The sequence below is a fragment of the Hippopotamus amphibius genome, chromosome 15, assembly GCF_030028045.1.
Source record: "Hippopotamus amphibius kiboko isolate mHipAmp2 chromosome 15, mHipAmp2.hap2, whole genome shotgun sequence".
NCBI classification, from domain to species: Eukaryota; Metazoa; Chordata; class Mammalia; order Artiodactyla; family Hippopotamidae; genus Hippopotamus; species Hippopotamus amphibius.
In genome coordinates this window covers 6,328,655-6,346,668 of record NC_080200.1, presented here as the reverse complement: position 1 = coordinate 6,346,668, position 18,014 = coordinate 6,328,655, and the positions used below count along the sequence as shown (strand labels likewise).

The 18,014-nt window shown below is 48.6% G+C and overlaps 1 protein-coding gene across 1 annotated transcript; it reads left to right on the top strand.

The window, feature by feature from the left end:
* The first annotated feature begins 13,453 nt into the window (after nucleotides 1-13,453).
* On the top strand, nucleotides 13,454-17,122 carry CLEC4G (C-type lectin domain family 4 member G). The gene is made up of 9 exons (XM_057709572.1): nucleotides 13,454-13,523; nucleotides 13,851-13,952; nucleotides 14,258-14,311; nucleotides 14,505-14,567; nucleotides 14,703-14,807; nucleotides 15,604-15,693; nucleotides 15,924-16,072; nucleotides 16,192-16,307; nucleotides 16,589-17,122. Exons 1-9 carry the CDS (start codon nucleotides 13,469-13,471, stop codon nucleotides 16,725-16,727), a joined length of 873 nt encoding a protein of 290 aa, XP_057565555.1. The 5' UTR covers nucleotides 13,454-13,468; the 3' UTR covers nucleotides 16,728-17,122.
* The last annotated feature ends 892 nt before the right edge of the window (nucleotides 17,123-18,014 follow it).

The window sequence follows — 18,014 nt, the reverse complement described above, 5'->3', positions numbered from 1 at the left end:
ACACATGCCTCTCACTTTCTTCCTAAAAGCAGGGATTATTAAAAATTACCTCCATGTTCAGGACTGAAACTGAGCAGGACACTGTGGGGCTCCTGGGCACAGAAGCCTTTCTGTGTCCCCCATTCTTGTTAGTAGAGGATAGACTCCAGCCTCCATGACCTTCCTCAAGTTCCAAAGGGCAGATTCAAACAATTGCTAATCAGGGAAGGGAGGGGGTGCAGAGACAAGGGAGGAGCAGCCAAGAAACAATAGTGCAGACTTGGGGCAGGGTCCTGGTTCCCCCTCAAGGGATACACATAACAATATCTTAAGGCTCTTTACAGAATTAAAACCCCCAACAAATGGAAGATGTTAGCATTCTTCATTCCAGAAAAGATCGCAGTTTGATAACCTTGAAAAGCTCATCAAGAGACTATCTGAGGCTAGATTATAGGAACAAGAGAAGCTCATTAGAAGACCACCTGAGGGAGTTCCCTGGTGGTCCAGTGGTAAAGAATCCACCTTTCAATGCAGGGGATGTGGGTTCAGTCCCTGGTTGGGGAACTAAGATCCCACATGCTGAGGGGCAACTGAGCCCATGTGCTACAACTACTGACCTCGAGCACCACCACTACTGACCTTCTGTGCCTCAACTAGAGAGCCTATGTGCCGCAATATACAGAGCCCATGTGCCCTGGAGCCTGTGCACCACAACTGGAGAGAAGCTCGTGCCCCACAATGAAAGATCCCACGTGATTCAATGAAGATCCCACATGCTGCAACTAAGACCCAACACAGCCTAAATAAATAAATAAAAATAATAAATAATTTTTTTTAAAAAAAGGAGATCACCTGAGGTCATATTAAAGGAGTGTAGTCCCTGCATGCACACTGATCCTTATCAGCAAACCCAGCCTTGAACCATTGGTATAAAACTCCTCACCTGGGACTTCCCTGGTGGCGTAGTGGTTAAGAATCCACCTGCCAATGCAGGGGAGATGGGTTCAAGCCCTGGTCCAGGAAGATCCCACATACTGAAGAGCAACTAAGCCCGTGCCCCACAACTACTACTAAGTCTGTGCTCCAGAACCTGTGAGCCACAATTATTGAGCCCATGTGCCACAACTACTGAAGCCCATGCACCTAGAGCCCATGCTCTGCAATAAGAGAAGCTTCTGCAATGAGAAGCCCGCACACCGCAAGTAAGCCTCCCCTGGCCACAACTAGAGAAAGACTGCATGTAGCAACAAAGACCCAATGCAGCCAATAAATAAATAGATAAATTTATACCAAAAAAACCCCTCCCCACCCAATCTCCCCAGGTTGGTACACACAGATTTGAGGGGCACAAGCCCACGCTGTCCCCCTTTGCCTGGCAAAGCAATAAAGCTATTCTTTTCTACTTCATCCAAAACTCTGTCTCTGAGATTCATTTCGGCACTGGGGTGTGAGCCTGAGTTTTTGGCTTCAGGACCCATAACTGGCTTCATCTCTTTCAGCTGTGAGGATGTGTGTCAGTCAGGATGTGTCTAGTTGTAAGTAACAGAAAAACAACACAGACAGGAGTAAACAAATGAGCAAATGATTAATTGGCGTGAATTACTGAAAGTCCTTTTTTATAGTGATCCTCAGTGGATCAGAGATGCTGTTCCTGACCTCATGCTCATCCATCTCTACCTTCTTTGGTCTCAGCTTCATCCCATGGTATGGGTCGAACCTGTGTTCAGTTGTGATGAAATGTGCCACCAGGAGGAAATGGGGCTTGAATGAGAAGTTAATTATCAGAAAAGGAACCCTCCCCACCAATTTTCCTGGGACTCAATCCCAGGCTCACTGAACTGGACTGTCCCAGGAGTGGGTTAGGAATCCACATTTTTAATGAGTGCACCCAAGGGAAATGCAAATCAAAACCTTCATACCCACTAGGGTGGTTAGAAACAAGAAGATAAGATAAGTGTCCTGGAGGATGTGGAGATATTGCAACCCTCTTGCATTGCTGGTGGGATTATAAAATGCTGTGGCCACTTTGGAAAACAGTTCAGAAGTTCCTCAAACAGTTAAGCATAGAGTTATCATAAGATCCAGGAATCCCACCCCTAGGTTTATATCTAAGATAAATGTGATGGCTGTTCCTTGTAAGAAGAGGAGATTAGGACACAGACAAACACAGAGGAAGATCATGTGAGGACACAGGGAGAAGATGAGTGTCTACATGCCAAGGACAGTGGCCTCAAAGGAAACCAACCCCACTGACACCTTGATCTTGGGCTTCCAGCCCCCAGAAAATTAATTTCTGTTGTTTAAGTCCCCTAGTGTGTGGTGCTTTGTTATGGCAGCCCAAACAAACTAATACAAATGGAACGGGAGAGAATGGGTCAGGGCACGACCTTTTAAGGAATGACATAGCCCAAGGACACGACATAAATTCATTAGAACCAAATAGGTCCAAGGCGGATAAGTCAACTTCCACTAGACCTTGAGCCTCAGCATACGCTCATTGTAACACATCAGCAAGCTCAATGACACACCCACAGGTGCCACGACAGTTCCAAGGCCGACCATCAAGGTCAAAGAGTGGGCGGTGGCCCAATTTCTGGAAATCCCCACCCCTTCCCCAAAATAGTTGGAATACTTCTCCCACTCATTAGCCTATGAAATTATCCACCCCTATAAAAGCACAACCCCATACCCTGGTGACTTTCTCACCTTCTGAGATGGCCCACGTGCTGTCTATGGAGTGTGTTTCTTTCTAAATAAATCCACTTCTTACCTATCATTTTGTCTTTCACTGAATTCTTTCTGTGATGAGACATCAAGAACCTGAACTTTATGAAGTCCTGAGACCAGGTGTGTGATCTCAATTAAAAGACCATGGGTTCAGGTTCCAGTCTGGGTTTTGGCTTGGTTTGAGTCCCAATCTGGGTTTGGGCTGGGCTCAAGTCCTGACATGTAGTTTCACGTCCCAATATGAGCTATCATGGTTTCACAATGACTAAATATAGTGTGGGATCCTGGAGGCAATCCCACAACAGAAAAAAAGACACTGGTGGAAAAACATGAAATCTAATGAAGCCTGGAGTCTAGTTTAGAGTATGTATGGTATCAGTAGGAATTTTCTCGTCGTGACAAATGTGCAATGGTCACATAAGACGTTATAGACAGAGGAAGCTGGGTAGAGGGTACACAGAACTCTGCATTTTTGTAGCAACTCATCTGTGATTCTAAAATTATTTCCAAATTCAAAGTTTCTCTAAAAAGACTCAACAAAATCTATTTAGGATTCTACTTATATGAAGTACTTAGAAGAGTCAAACTCAGAGAGACAGGAAGTAGAATGGTGATTGTCAGGGGCTGGGGGAGGGGGATGGAAAGCGAGTGTTTAATGGGGACAGAGTTTCTGCTGGGGATGATGGAAAACTTCTGCAGATGGATGGTGGGGACGGTTGAACAACAATGTGAACGGACTTAATGCCACTGAACTGTTTACTTAAAAATGGTAAAAATGACAGCATTTGAATCAACTCTACTTCAATTAAAAAATAAACTGGTTTAAATGGTAGATTTTTATGTCATGCATATTTTACCACAATAACATAATGTTATCAAAAAGATCTATTTAGGATTTTAATTGGGATGGCATTGAATTCATGTAGGGAGAATTAAACTCTTTAAAATACCGACTCTTCCTTTGGGGAACTCACTTTTTGTCTTGATTTGTTGAGACACATCTTTAGTAGAGTAACAGCTTATTCATATTCTTGTTATGATTATTCTTTAATGTTCAGGGGTTTTTCTTATATTAGGTAGGTTTTTCTTATTTTCCAATGTTTGCTGCTAGAACATAAGAAACTTTCTCCCTTGTACATGAATCTTGGTTCATCCTTTGATCAGTCCAGACATGAAGTCCCTAGGACTTTCTGGAAATATCACTGTCAACATTCACTATCCCTTTCCATTATGTACAGGCCTTATTTATTATTGCGTTGGGAAAACAGCAAGATGCGCATCTTTATTTTGTTCTTGATTTTGCCAAAAATGGTTTTCATAATTCACAAGTAAGACATTTCTGTGGGTTCCCGGAAATTGCCACTCATCATATGAAGGAAGTTTTATCCTGTTCTTTGTTTACTTCAGCGTTTGTTTTATTGTGTTTATCTTTTTTTTTTAATGAAGAATCAGTGTTGAATAGATATATTTCATAATTGCAATGTGGAAGGGGACAAAAATAAATTGTGGAAGGATGTAGACCACATGGTACCATTTAGATAAAGCTTCCAGATATGCAAAACAACTCGGCATATTGTTTAAGTGCACACTTAATTCAGACCTATTTTAATATGACAAACACCAAGTTTGGGAGGGCATTTTCCTTGAGGAAGGAAGAAAGGGTACATAGGACTATCAGCTATAATTTATTTACTTTTAAGAAGATCTCAAAAACACAAAGTCAAAACCTGACAAAGCTGAGTGAAAGCCATGTGGGTTTTCATGGTTTTTTTCCCCCCAGCATATCTGTGTGCGTACATAAATTTTTTATAATAAAAAAGCAAAGCCAAAACTAACAGCAGCAACAAAAACACAAGATACCCTTTGCACTGAGCTGGGTTCCCTGGTGAGTAGCGAGCTTCCTGTCTCTGGAGAGAATGGAAATCACAGAGTCGTCTTGGCCTTGGGACTGAATCCTGTGACTTTCACCTTCCTCCCACACTAGCCCAAACCCCTTGTCTCCATGATTCAAGTCCTCATATGATCTGTCCCCAGCTGGCACCCTAGCCTCAGACTACTGTCCCTGAATTAGTCCCAACTTCTTGGAAGGGTCCTGTGCCCTCTCTCCTCCCAATCTTCGCAAGTGTAATATCATGCTGGGAACACTCCTTCATCCTCTGGAATAATTCTGGCTTTTTCTCCAGGCATCACCTCCTCCCAGAAGCCCTCCAGGATCCACCAGCCTGCGTCAGATGCCTCTAGGGGTCCTCATAGTCCCCTGTGCCTCCCAGACTCATCACATTGTTTTAGGTGACCTAAATAGAAAAGAGATCCAAAAGAGAGGGGATATACGTGCGTATACGTATAGCTGATTCAATTTGCTGTACAGTAGAGACTAACACAACACTGTAAAGCAATGATACTCCAATAAAAATTAATTTAAAACTTCATTTATTAAAAAAATGGTATTCTAAAGTCCCTAGTCACATGTTTCCCACCTCCCTGCCCCTACCCCAAATGGGTGTCCCTGTTAGAGGTTAGAGGGCTGTGGCCAGCCTCATGTCTGGGACCGCCCTTCCACTTTAATTTCCCTTGTGGCAAATTCTGGGCATGGGACAAGGAGTGGGCAGCCTTTGGTTGCCTGGTAATGCTGGACATCTCCCCCAACCTCCCCAGTGCAGCTTCAGCTACAGGTACATACAAGGGAGAACCATGTTCCTGCTTCCTTGCCTTTGCCTCAATTGTGCCCTCCACCTGGTAGACTCTTCTTTTTCCTGTCAACAGTGCACAAGTCCCTGATGTCCCGGTTCCAATGCTACCTCTTTCAGAAAACCTCCTCTAGTGCCCCCAAACAAATTCATTGTTTCTCCTCCATAAAGGCTGACAAATCCATTCCACCTAGATCCTTTCCCAAGAACACAGTCTGGTGAGATTGTGCAATCCTTGTGGGGTTTTTTTTCTTCTGTTTCCTCCCACTGAGCCCTCATCCCTCCTGAGTACTGCTGTCCTCAAGAGCCCCATAAGGAGGATGTGCCCTCCCCCAAGATCCTGACCCACTGTAACCTCCAGCTGGTAAGGCAGCTGTCAGCCCCTGTTGATTCGGGTTCCATTTCTGATGACAAAGGCAAGATGGGCCTTGTGTCTCGGAATCGGAGGAGTTCTAGGAAGAGGAGTGGGACTCCCCCATTGTGTGGACAATAATGGCCTCTGAGAACTGCTGACTTTTAATATCTAACCATTCTTCCCCACTCTGCACCCCAGGCAGCCTCTCTGAGGCAGGAGGTAGATGGGCTCCAGGTTAGGAATTTATGTCTGGCCTTCTGCTTAGATTTCTTGGGGCAGGAAAAAGATGAGCTTCAGGCCAGACACTTACAACCAGCCTCCTGCTTGCATTTCCTGAGGAAGGAGGCAGGTGGGACCCAGGTTAGATATTTACAACCGGCCTCCTGTTTTTACTTCGAAATAGAAATAACAGAAACAGGGTAAATAGCTAGGCTTTGTCTCCTGAGGACACGTCAAGATAACAGTCATGGGGACTCCCCTGGTGGTGTAGTGGTTAAGAATCCACCTGCCAATGCAGGAGACACAAGTTCAGTCCCTGGTCCGGGAAGACCTCATGTGCCATGGAGCAATTAAGTCCATGCACCACAACTACTGAAGCCCGCATGCCTAGAGCCCATGCTCTGCAACAAGAGAAGCCCACACTCACTGCAATCAGAGAAAGTCTGCATGCAGCAATGAAGACCCAATGCAGCCAAGAATAAATTAATAAATTAAAAAATAAAAATAAAATATTAAAAAAAGCAAAAAGAAACTAAAAGAAATTAAGAGTAGGGATTTTTTAAAAATAAAAGGCGAAATAATTGAAGAAAAAAAGAATAGCAGTAACCACCAGCTTTAAAGAGCTTTTATACATATTAACTCAGATAAGCTTATAATAGTCCAATGAGGTAGAAACTATTAATATGACTCCCATTTGATAGATGGAGAACTGAGTCATAAGAAGGCTCCTTGATCCTTCTAAGATTAAATATCTTGTAAGCAGTATAGTTGGGATTTAAACTCAGGAAGTTTGACTCTTAACTAGTAAACAATTACCATGTCTTTAAACTAAAAATAGTAGAAAGAAGGGACTTTCCTGGTGGTCCAGTGGCTAAGATGCCCCACTTCTAATGCAGGGCTTGCGGTTTCAAACCATGGTCAGGGAACTAAGACCACACATGCTGTGCAGTGTGGCCAAAAAAAAAAAAAAAAAAGGTAGAAAGAGTAAATAAAACCTAATTTTTAGAAAAAGACTAACCAATGGGATACACCTGAGGTAAGCCTGAACTGAAAAAGAAAGTACAACAGAAATAGAGCAGCAATTAGAATAATTTAAGAAAACAACAGTATGTGTGCCTGTGCAGAACTAAATGGAAAGATCTGGAAGAAACAGCATCTTAACAAAACATGACCCCCCAAAAAGAGAAGTTTTAAAAATGTAGTTTAATTTATTAATCATTCTTTTGCTGTTTTTCTTCTTGATATTCTGACCAAGAAATCCTTTTTTTTAAAAAATGTATTTTATTGAAGTATAGTTGATTTACAACGTTGTGTTAATTTCTGCTGTACAGCAAAATGATTTAGTTAATATATATAGGTTTATATATATAGTGATAACTATATATATATTATATATTCTTTTTCATATTCTTTTCCATCATAGCTTATCAAAGGATATTGAATGTAGCTCCCTGTGCTATACAGTAGGACCTTGTCTATCCATTCTCTGTATAGTAATTTACCTCTGCTAATCCTAAACTCCCAATCCTTCCCTCCCCCACCCCACTTCCCCTTGGCAACCACAAGTCTGTTCTCTATGTTTGTGAGTCTGTTTCTAAGGGATCCTTTCTACCGGATATTTCCCCCAAAGTTTTACTTCGCAAATATTTACATGTAGATCCAGCGGGGCTGGGATTGGCTGCCTTATTTGCCATGACATGGCCTTCAACAGGGGATGGTACACAGTAGGAACTCAAGAAATAGTTGTTAAATGACTTCTTGAGAGGCCACTAAATATCTGTTCAATGAATTTGTGTGAAACTTAAGATGATGAGTTCCCAGGATGGTGGGTACTTGGTCTGTATCTCAGCTCACGTGTCCCTTGGAGGAATTATAATCTTCCTCCTGCAAGAATAATGCGTTGACTTATGGGTATCTGGACCCAGAAGGCTGCCCATTTCATTGGTCAGACCCTGGAGACCAGTCTTCAAAGGAGCCACTGTGTGGCTTGGAGAGGAACTGGAAGCATGGTCTGATTAAGACCCAATCTCCACTTGGGGTGGAAGACTTTCTGCTCCCTCTCTTCCCACATTTGGCTTTTAGGGTCCGTAAAGATTCTTGGACAATTCAAGAGAAAGGAGGGGGCTTCCCTGGTGGCACAGTGGTTAAGAATTCGCCTGCTAATGCAGGGGACATGGATTCGAGCCCTGGTCCAGGAAGATCCCACATGCCACGGAGCAACTAAGCCCATGCACCACAACTACTGAGCCCACGCATCACAACTGCTGAAGCCCATGCACCTAAAGCCCGTGCTCCGCAACAAGAGAAGCCATTGCAACGAGAAGCCTGTGCACTGCAATGAAGAGCAGCCCCCGCTCTCCGCAACTAACGAGAGCCTGCATGCAGCAACAAAGACCCAATACAGACAATAAATAAAAATAAATAAATTTTTAAAAAACAGAAAAAAATAAAGTATATCCTTCCAGACATTTAAAAAAGAGAGAGAGAGAGAAAGGAGGGAAAATCTGAGCTGCTTGTGAATCAGGAAAGTAAGAGAGAAAGCCATTGATTAGAAAAAGAAATGAGTTTATAGAATATTTTGTTTTAGTAACATAGTAATTGGAATTCTCTGTTTCATGTGTGACTTCTGTGAGGGCAGAGATCGCAGCTGCTTCTTTGTGATATCCACAGCTTCTACGACTGTGTCTGGCACCTAGGAGGTGTTCGATAAATGTTTCTTAAGTAAATGAGAGTAAATCCCTGAGCCTTTGCACCTGCTGTTCCCTTTGACTGGAGTGTGCTTCCTCCAATATATTCACGGCTATTCCCTTGTTTCACTTGAATCTCTGCTTAAATGTTGTGCCACCCTCCCTTCCTTCTCTCTCCCTCTTTCTGGCTTTACTGAAATATAGTTCACCCTTACAATGCCATGGTTTTTATTATATTCACACAATTGTTCATCCATCACCACAACCAATGTAAGAACTTTTCATAATCTTGAAAATAAACCCCATACCCGGTAACGATCACCCTCCAGTTTCCTTCATCACTTCTGGCCTTAGGCAACCACTAGTCTACTTTCTGCCTCTATAGATTTGCCTATTCTGGACCTTTCTTACACATGGAATAATACAACATGTGGTTTTTTATATCTGGCTTCTTTCATTTAGCCTAATGTTTTCAGGGTCCATCCACATCATAGCATGTACCAGGACTTTGTTCTTTTCTTAAGGCTGTATGATATTTCATCGTTTGGATGTACCCCACTGTGTTTACCCATTCATCAGTTAATGGACATTTGGCTTAGTTTCACTTTTTTTTTGGTTTTAATTAATTAATTAGGCTGCAACAGGTCTTAGTTGCAGCAGGCAGGCTCCTTAGTTGCGGCATGCAAACTCTTAGTTGTGGCATATATGGGGGATCTAGTACCCTGACCAGGGATGTAACCCGGGCCCCCTACCTTGGGAGCATGGAGTCTTAACCACTGTGCAACCAGGGAAGTCCCCCACTTTTTGGCTATTATGAATCACGCTGCAATGAGCATCAAGCTTTTGGGTGGATGTTTGTTTTCATTTTTCTTGGGTATATACCTAGGTGTGGAATTGCTGGGTCACATGGTAATTCTACGTTTAACTGACTGAAGAACCATCAAACCATCTTCCGAAGAATGTGACATTTTCAGAAAGGCCTTTCCTGACCGTCCTAAAACAGCTGCCCCAAATCACTCACTATCTCCTTACCCTACTTCACTTTTCCTTCACTCCCTGGTGGGATAATATAGGATAGTGTATATACTTACAGCCCTATGACACTAGAATACACTGTACATATTCATTTGCTCACTGTCTTCCGCGCCACAAGATTGTAATATCCATAATAACAGGAATTTTGGCCAATTCTGTCCATTGCTGAATCTCCAGTGCCTAGAAAAGTGTTTGCAATACAGGAGCACATGCACCAGGTGAGCCGGTGTCCCAGATGCCACAGGAAGGAGGGCGCGGCCACCTGGTAATGTGCCTCAGAGAAGCCCACAAGATGGCCTGTTTCCAAGAAGAAGCAGTTGCAGGGGTCAATCCAAGTCTCTAGGGAAGCTGCAGTGCCAAAAACCAAAGGACTGCATTCACACCCCAGTGGGGCTGAAATTCTGGAGGGAAGGGTCGTGCTTCTGAGAACATCACGTTGAAAGGAAAAAAGGGCCCATCTGCTCTCAGTCTTGGAACATTCCTCTGACATACCCACTGCCTGGGGAAGGGGGCTTCCTTCCCTATTCACCCCAGACTCCAGACTCCCTATGCTTGGAGTGCAAGGATGCGCTTGTTTATGTCTATGACCATTTCAGGTATCTATGCAAGATAACAAATCACCCTACGCCCTGGGGCTTCAAACTTGTTTGTTATTTTTCACAATTCCATGGCTTTACAGGGTGGCTCCTTTCCTGGTCTCCCCTAGCATCGTCTGCGTTGTTGCATTTGGATGGCATTGAAACTGCTGGAAGAGCCAACAGGATCTTTGTTGCTGGCGGCCAGCTGGACCGCTTTCTCCTCCACGTGGCCTCTCACCCGGCTCTCTAACGAGGAGACCTGCAGCATCCCAGGAGCACGTGGGTGGAAGCCGCAAAGCATACTGGGGCCCAGATTTGGAAGTCACGTGTGGGCACTTCTGCACACCCATTGGTCACAACAAGCCATGTGGATAGTCCCGCTTCAGAGGGGGAAGAAATTGACTCCACTTGATGGGAGGAGTAACAGAGTCACGTGGCAGAGAGGCTTGTGTAGGAGATGCGTGGAATGTGGCCGGATCTTTCAGTCTCCCGCAATAACTAAGAGAATTGTCTCTGTGGTAGGAGGGGCATGACTTTGGGTCAGGGCACCAACACCTCTTGGCTGGGTAGCTTTGGGCCAGCCACCTTTCCTGTCTGAGCTCCAGATTCCTTCCGGTGAAGCAGAAGCAACCCGGTTTTATCATCACCCTGACAATCTTCCTGTTACCTACCATCAGGAAAACGGGCTGCAAATAAGCAATTCTAAGATCGTTTCTGGCAGATTCTCTCCATGAACATGGATAATCTGTTTAAGTAGAGGTCCCAGTTGATCTTGGATGGCAACTACGGAAAGATCATAATGTCAACAGCAAAAATAACAGCAGCTGCGTCTGATGGAGCCCTGCCAGGTTGGGCGTGTTACTCTGCTGGCATGTAGAAATGGCCAAGGAGTCTTTGGGTCACCCCGGAAGCAGAGCCTAAGACAAGGATTCGCAAACTTGTAGTTTATGTAGGAGGTGGTTCTAGAAGTGCCTGAAGGAATGTAAGGAAGCGGGAGAGGGAAGGGAAGGAGCCAATACAGGATGTGCTCAGGAGCTGAATCCCACTGGGGACCTTGGGGAGATGGTGCAGAACACATGACCCCAAGTTGTACTAGTGAGTGTCTTCCTTTAAAAAAAACCAAACAACTCTGGTCTTTTCATTTTATTTTATCATGTATCTCTCTCTCATTCCTTCCTGGAACAAGGCAAGAGAATAGGCATCGAATAAAATTTTTAAACACAAAGTGGATAAGGTTTGTTATTTCTGAGGGTTGTTGAGAAGATGCCAGAAGGTGTGTGTATGCATTTACAAAGGGGGATTGCAATGCAGGAAGTGCTCCTTACAAGACAAACAAACAAACAAAAACATTTTTCCTTCTCGGGGAGGCCAACCCTGGCCATGCTCCTTGCTGGTCACTGCCCCAGCCCAGCGCTCCAGAGTATTTTATCCAACTTGACTTGTCTTCCTTCCTTTTTTTTCCTTCCGTAGCACTTGTGACATTTTTTTAAACATTAACAAATTCTTTTTTTTAAACAAATTTATTTATTTATTTAGTTGGTTAGTTATTGGCTGAATTGGGTCTTTGTTGCTGCACACGGGCTTTCTCCAGTTGCGGAGAGTGGGGGCTACTCTATATTGCAGTGTGCAGGCTGGTCATTGTGGTGGCTTCTCTTGTTTTGGAGCACAGGCTCTAGGCACGTGGACTTCAGTAGTTGCGGCTTGTGGGCTCAATAGTTGTGGCTTGCGGGCTCTAGAGCGCAGGCTCAATAGTTGTGGCACATGTGCTTAGCTGCTCCTGGGCATGTGGGATCATGTGGGATCTTCCCGGAGCAGGGATCAAACCCGTGTCCCATGCATTGGCAGGCGGACTCTTAACCACTGCACCACCAGGGAAGTCCCGCACTTGCGGCTTTTTAATACACAATATCAGAGTTCTCACCCTCAGCATATGAACACTGGGCACCGATCAGTCTTTGCTTGAGGGGGCCTGTCTTGTGCATTGTAGGATGTTGAGCAGCATCCTTAGGGTCCAACCCACTAGATGCCAGGCGCACCCCCACCAACTGTGATGAGCACGGACATCTCCTGACGTTGCTCAATACCCCCTTGGGGAGATTAATTGCCCCCAGTAGAGAGCCACTATGCTATCCAACTTACCTTTTAATTAACTTCATTATTGGCTATCTATCTCTCCCTACCCTCTACTGGAATGTTAACTCCAAGAAGAAAAGGAATTTGCTTCTCTGGGGGCACTGATGTATCCTCAGTTCCTTGTTCAATGCCTGGCATGTGGTAGGTGACCAATATTAGCTGAAAAAATGTACAACGTGGAGGGTTTTGTGCCTGGGGGTGGTGCCAAGGCTTGCTGTGCATAACCTCATTTCTTTATCACAGCGTCCCTTGGAGGGAGGCCTTGTCACTGTCCCCCTGGCTTTAATCAGTGAGGGTGAGAGGAGAAAAACAGAGGCTCCTAGAAGCTACATATGAACACCCTACACACACAATAGCAGAGTCCAGAGGTTTAGCTCACTGCCACCCAACAATCAGCTGTGTTCTCCCTTCTGGTCGAAGAGAACTGAATGCAGGTCAGGGTCAGAGGCAGCTTCTGGCAGGCACCTGCAGGAGAGCTGAGGATGGATGAGCAGCTGGCATGTGGTGGGGGTGGGGCTTTTCTCAGGCTGAGTTCAGCCTGTCCCTCTTGGGAGGAAGGCCAATGCTAGACCTATAAGAGATGTGGACTGAGCTCCAAAGGGAAGCCCCAGCAGAGCTCAGGGAGTGTCACTGGAGTGTGTGGCTGGCGATGGTCGATGGATGGTCGGGGCTGGGATGAGCAGCCTGGAGATGTTGCTGCAGCAACCAGGCTGGGGAGGCTGGGACTGCGCGCGCACACACACACACACACACACACACACACACACACACACACACACACACACACACACTCTCTCTCTCTCTCTCTCTCTTCACTCCCCACCCCTCCCCACCTCCACTCCTTCTACCCTCTCTCAACCCCCCTCAACTCCCCACTTTCCCTCCCCACCCCTTACTCCAGCCCAGCCCAGCCCAGCCCAGAAAGGGCCCATCTCTGTGATTGGTCAATGGTTGTTGGCACCAGGAACTGAGACACAGGAGATGGGAAGGAAGGAAGAGGGGGGCTGCGGTGGGGGGAGGGATGGGGCTACTTTTCTATCTACTCCCAGAGCTGGGTGCCTGCTCACCATGGACTCTGCTGGGTACAGCAAGTGGGACAGCAGGCTGGAGGAGGTCCCTGGAGGTATGAGCAATGGGGCTGCCTCGCAGGTCCCCTTGGGTCCCTCTCTGACCAGTGGTTTGGGGGTTTGATGGGGGAAGGGAGAGGATCAGCAGAGAGAGGGCCATTGGGTGCAGGAGAGACACCACAGGCCCTAGAGCCAGCTGGAACTGGATTCAAATTCCAACTCTGCTGCATAGGGGCTGTGTGACCACAGGCAAGTTACTGTACCTCTCTGAATCTCAGTTTCCTGGGAGGAACCCAAGCATCCAGGGCTCAGTCTTTGGGGCCCAGGGATCCAGGGTGGTCCTGGTATGGGAGGAACTCAGGAGTCCGTCCTTGTTATCCCAGGGCACTGGGGACGCTGGGGACAGAGACCCTTCTTCCTGGCCCTGGGTCTTGTGGTCATCACAATCCTATGGGCCCTCGTTCTGAGCGTCCTGTTTTCCAAGGGTGAGTGACTGGATGATGGGGGAGGTCGTGTCCAGCCCCCCTGGGGACTTTGACCTCTTCTCCTCCCCAAGGCACACCAACCAGGTCCTGGGCCCCTACCTGGGACTGAGTATGAACACCTCTGAACAGAGTTTGTGTGTACCCACGTGTGTGCATGTGCGCCTGTGAATGTGTTTTTCCTTTGTCGCTGTGTGTGTACATCACGTGTGCTGCACGCCCGTCCACCCCCGCTGTGCGTCCCATGATCGCGGTCCCCGCATCCCCGGGGCCGAGGGGAGAGTTCCCGAGTCTCCCTCTCTCCGCAGCCTCCACAGAGCGCAGGGCGCTGCTCCGTAACCAGGACCTGCTGAGGACAAATGGTACGTACAGAACAGGGCCTCTTGGGTCCTCAGAGTTCGGAGGCGGGGAGGGTCTTGGACCCTGGCGTCGGGGTAGTGGGTGGGTGGGTGGGGATCCCACGGTCCGCAGGGCTGGCCCTGGAGTTGGGAAGGGTCCTGTGAGTCCCTGAGGGTGACCAGGCGTGTGGGGGGCGGACGGGGGGGGTCGTTCCAGCCTCGAAGCAGACGGTGGTGCTGGGTGTCCTGAAGGAGGAGGTCCGTGCCTGCAATAGCTGCTGTGAGACTGGTGGGCCGAGGGGGCGGGGCTTGTGGGCGGGATTGGAGGAGGCGAGTGGGGGAGGGGCTCGTGGCGCATAGGGGCGGGGCGGGCTGGTCTCAGATGTTCCGCCCCCATCCCCGCCCCTCTTCCCAGGCCTGGGGACGCAGGCGCAGCTGCAGACCGTGCTCACCCAGCTTAGAGAGGCACAGTCGAAGCTGATCCAGCAGGAGAGCGCCCTAAGAGAACTGAGCGAGCGCGGTGAGGGCGGGACATCGCTATGATCCCTGACCCCTCGCCTGGGCTGTTACCCGACACTTGATTCACTCGGGACCCTTCTATGACCCCCACCTATCCTGTGATCCTGACCACTGACCCCAATCGTGTCGCCCATCCTGACTCTGACCTTTGGACTCTGACCTTTAATATATTTTATATATATATATATAGGCTGCTCTGGGTCTTAGTTGTGGCAGGTGGGCTCCTTACTTGTGGCATGGGAACATCTTAGTTGCGGCACGTGGGATCTAGTTCCCTGATGAAGGATCCACCCCGGGCCCCGCCCCTTGCATTGGGAGCTCAGAGCCTTAGCCCTGGACCACCAGGGAAGCCCCTGGACTCTCACCTTGACTGCAGCACCTAACCCCGACCACAACTGGACCCTCCCTACCTATATAAGTCTTTGACCGTGATGTCATTTTTTTTTCTTTTGGCTGAGAAGGGTCTTCGCTGGGACAAGTGGCATCTTTCGCTGCCACGCGTGAGCTTCTTTTTAGTTGTGGTGGGTGCGCGGGCTCTGTAGTTGAGGTGAGCAGGCTCAGTAGTTGTGGTGTGCCGGCTTAGTCGCCCTGTGGCATGTGGGATCTTAGTTCCCCTACCAGGGATCGAACCCACGGCCCTGCGTTGCAGGATTCTTTACTACTGGACCACCAGGGAAGTCCCTGAAGTCATTCTTGACCTTGAAACTGACCACGGGTGTGGATGGTGACCTTAACTAATCGTGACCCAACTCCCGATCCTGACCTTAGCTATAACGTAGTCTCCTTTTACCTCGCAGTGACCCGGAGCTTGGCTGAAGCAGGAAGGGACCGCGAGAACATCCGCAGTGAGCTCTTCCGGGCGCTGGAAGGAGTCCGGCTCGGGAACAGTGAGAAAGATACAAGGGGGGCGGGGCGGGGGGAAGAGGGAAGAGTAAAAGTGGAGCCCACTCTTGGGCCCCAGGATTCCCTGACCTACCTGGCTCCGCCCTTTGACCTTGGCCTGGTCTCAGTGGTTCCTCCCCCCCCCCCGGCCCCAGGGGTCCAACACCCTCCTCCGCAATCCTCTGTTCGCTCCACTTGGGAGCAAATCACCTCTCTGACCCTCGCCACCCTGCAGGCTCCTGCGAGCAGTGCCCCCAGTCTTGGCTGCCATTCCAGGGCTCCTGTTACTTTTTCTCCACGCAACGGGCCACGTGGGTGGAGGCGCAGCGCCACTGCGAGGAAGCCAGCGGGCACCTGGTGATTGTTCAGGGCCTGGATGAGCAGGTGCGCAGCCTGGGCTGTCAGACTGGGTAGGGGAAGGAGTTTACCTGAGAGGGCGTGGCCGATGAGGCGGTGGGGGCGGGGCAGGACAGACTGCCGGCTCAGTCTCCCCTCCTGCCCAGGGCTTCCTGAGTCGGAATACGCGTGGCCGCGGTTACTGGCTGGGCCTGAGGGCAGTGCGCAGGGCGCGCAGGATCCAGGGCTACCAGTGGGTGGACGGAGTCCCGCTCAGCTTCAGGTGAGAGAAGGGGCTTGGGGAGGCTGACAGTTCGGATCATAGGAGAAGCGCTTCGGCCAGATCTCAGGGCATCCTTAGGGATGGGCGGGCTAGACCCCAGGAAGTGACTAGCGTTTAATTCTGGGGTTAGAAAAAGTTATATCCCAGGTGCGTGTGTTCAGGTTAGACCCTCAGAATGTCTAGGTTAGACCCAAGCAATAAACAGGTGAGACCCGGGGTTAGGGACCCCAGGGCCATGCTCAGCCTAGCCTCCCAGCAACACCCCCGCCAAACCACTGCAGCCACTGGAATAAGGGGGAGCCCAACGACTCTCTGGGGCGCGAGGATTGCGTCATGATGCTCCGCACGGGGATGTGGAACGACGCACGGTGTGACAGCAAGGAGGACTGCTGGATCTGTGAGAAGAGGTTCAGCTGCTGACCTCGCCCAGTGCCCCAGAGCCACGCCCACTGGCACTTGTCCAATCGCCTGAGCCGCTTGCCGTCCTGGCTCCGCCCACCACCATTAATCTCCACACCCCCCTCCACCTTTAGCAAGAACCACTCCGCCACCCACAGCCTAGGCCAGTAAACTGCACTCTGAAACCTCCGCTCCAACCTCACCGCAACCCCTTACCCGTGGACCTCACCTAGTCTCCACCTGCTCCAAAATCTGAGCTCCTTGGCCCTGTGATCTGACCCCATCGCCCTCCCTAGCCAAGGTCAGCTAACTCAGGGACGCAGCTGTCTGATTTACTTGCATTTTACAAGGCAGATGGGAAGCCTCAAAGATAGGGATTTTGTGAGCTTTCTTTGCAGCCCGCGGAAGCATCAATAAATGAGAAATGAATCTTGGCTCCTGACTCTGGTTAGCTGTTCTAAGCTTTATCTCAGAGGCTCTGATGTAATCCATGTGAGTGACCCTGATCTCAGGGGCCCATGATCCCCTCCTCCCCCCCCCCCCGCCAAACCCAGAGGGTAACCTGCATTGGGCCAGGAGGGCTGTAGGGCACTGGGGACACAGGAATGAGCCAGACCCCATCCCTACCCCTGGGACAATGGGGGCAGTGACTCGATCAAGGAATGCATGAAGGAGTGACATGTGATGCCTTTGGAGGAGCCACCTGGGTCCCCAGGGAGAGGGTCTCTGTTCAGATGCTGCAGCACTGGCCCCATTCCTTGAGGAGACTGTTACCCTATTGTGCGGATTACAGCCTAACACAAGACCCTGAGACAGGTGGGAGAGGGGCTGCCCAGATCTAATGAGCAGGTCCTTTCTGTGTGGGGTGCCCAGGTTCTGTGGGTTGTCCAGGAAATACATCCAGAGAAGATGGACTTTGGAAGAACAATGGGATTTCAGCATGTGGAACTGGGAAGGGAGGGCTTTGCAGGCAGAGGGTGTTGGAAAATGTAGGGCATGGGTGAACCCATTTGGGGGGGTTGGGCACACACAGCCTGGCTTTGTCAACTGGGGACTTTTGATCTGAATTTACCCCACACTCCCAAAGCTTCCTGCTCCCATCCTGGGGACCTGGGGGCTCTCCCAGAGTTCCCAGTGGAGATGGGTCCAACTGTCCAACTGAGGGGAGTGACAGGCTAGCAGCTTTTAATTCTGTGGAGAGCTGAGTCCAGGACCAAAGCTGCTAAGAGTCCCCAAGCTGCCTGGCCCCAAGAGCATCCACTGAGCAGGAAGAGGAGGGAAACAGTGCCCAAACTCCCTGGCCAGGCC

What these genes read in the sequence shown, in the direction of transcription:
- CLEC4G (XM_057709572.1), top strand. Translation starts at nt 13,469, where the DNA reads ATGGACTCTGCTGGGTACAGCAAGTGGGACAGCAGGCTGGAGGAGGTC. An exon ending in GCTGGAGGAGGTCCCTGGAG is followed by an intron (nt 13,524 to 13,850) that starts GTATGAGCAATG and finishes TTGTTATCCCAG; the next exon opens with GGCACTGGGGACGCTGGGGA. An exon ending in CCGTGCCTGCAATAGCTGCT is followed by an intron (nt 14,568 to 14,702) that starts GTGAGACTGGTG and finishes CCCTCTTCCCAG; the next exon opens with GCCTGGGGACGCAGGCGCAG.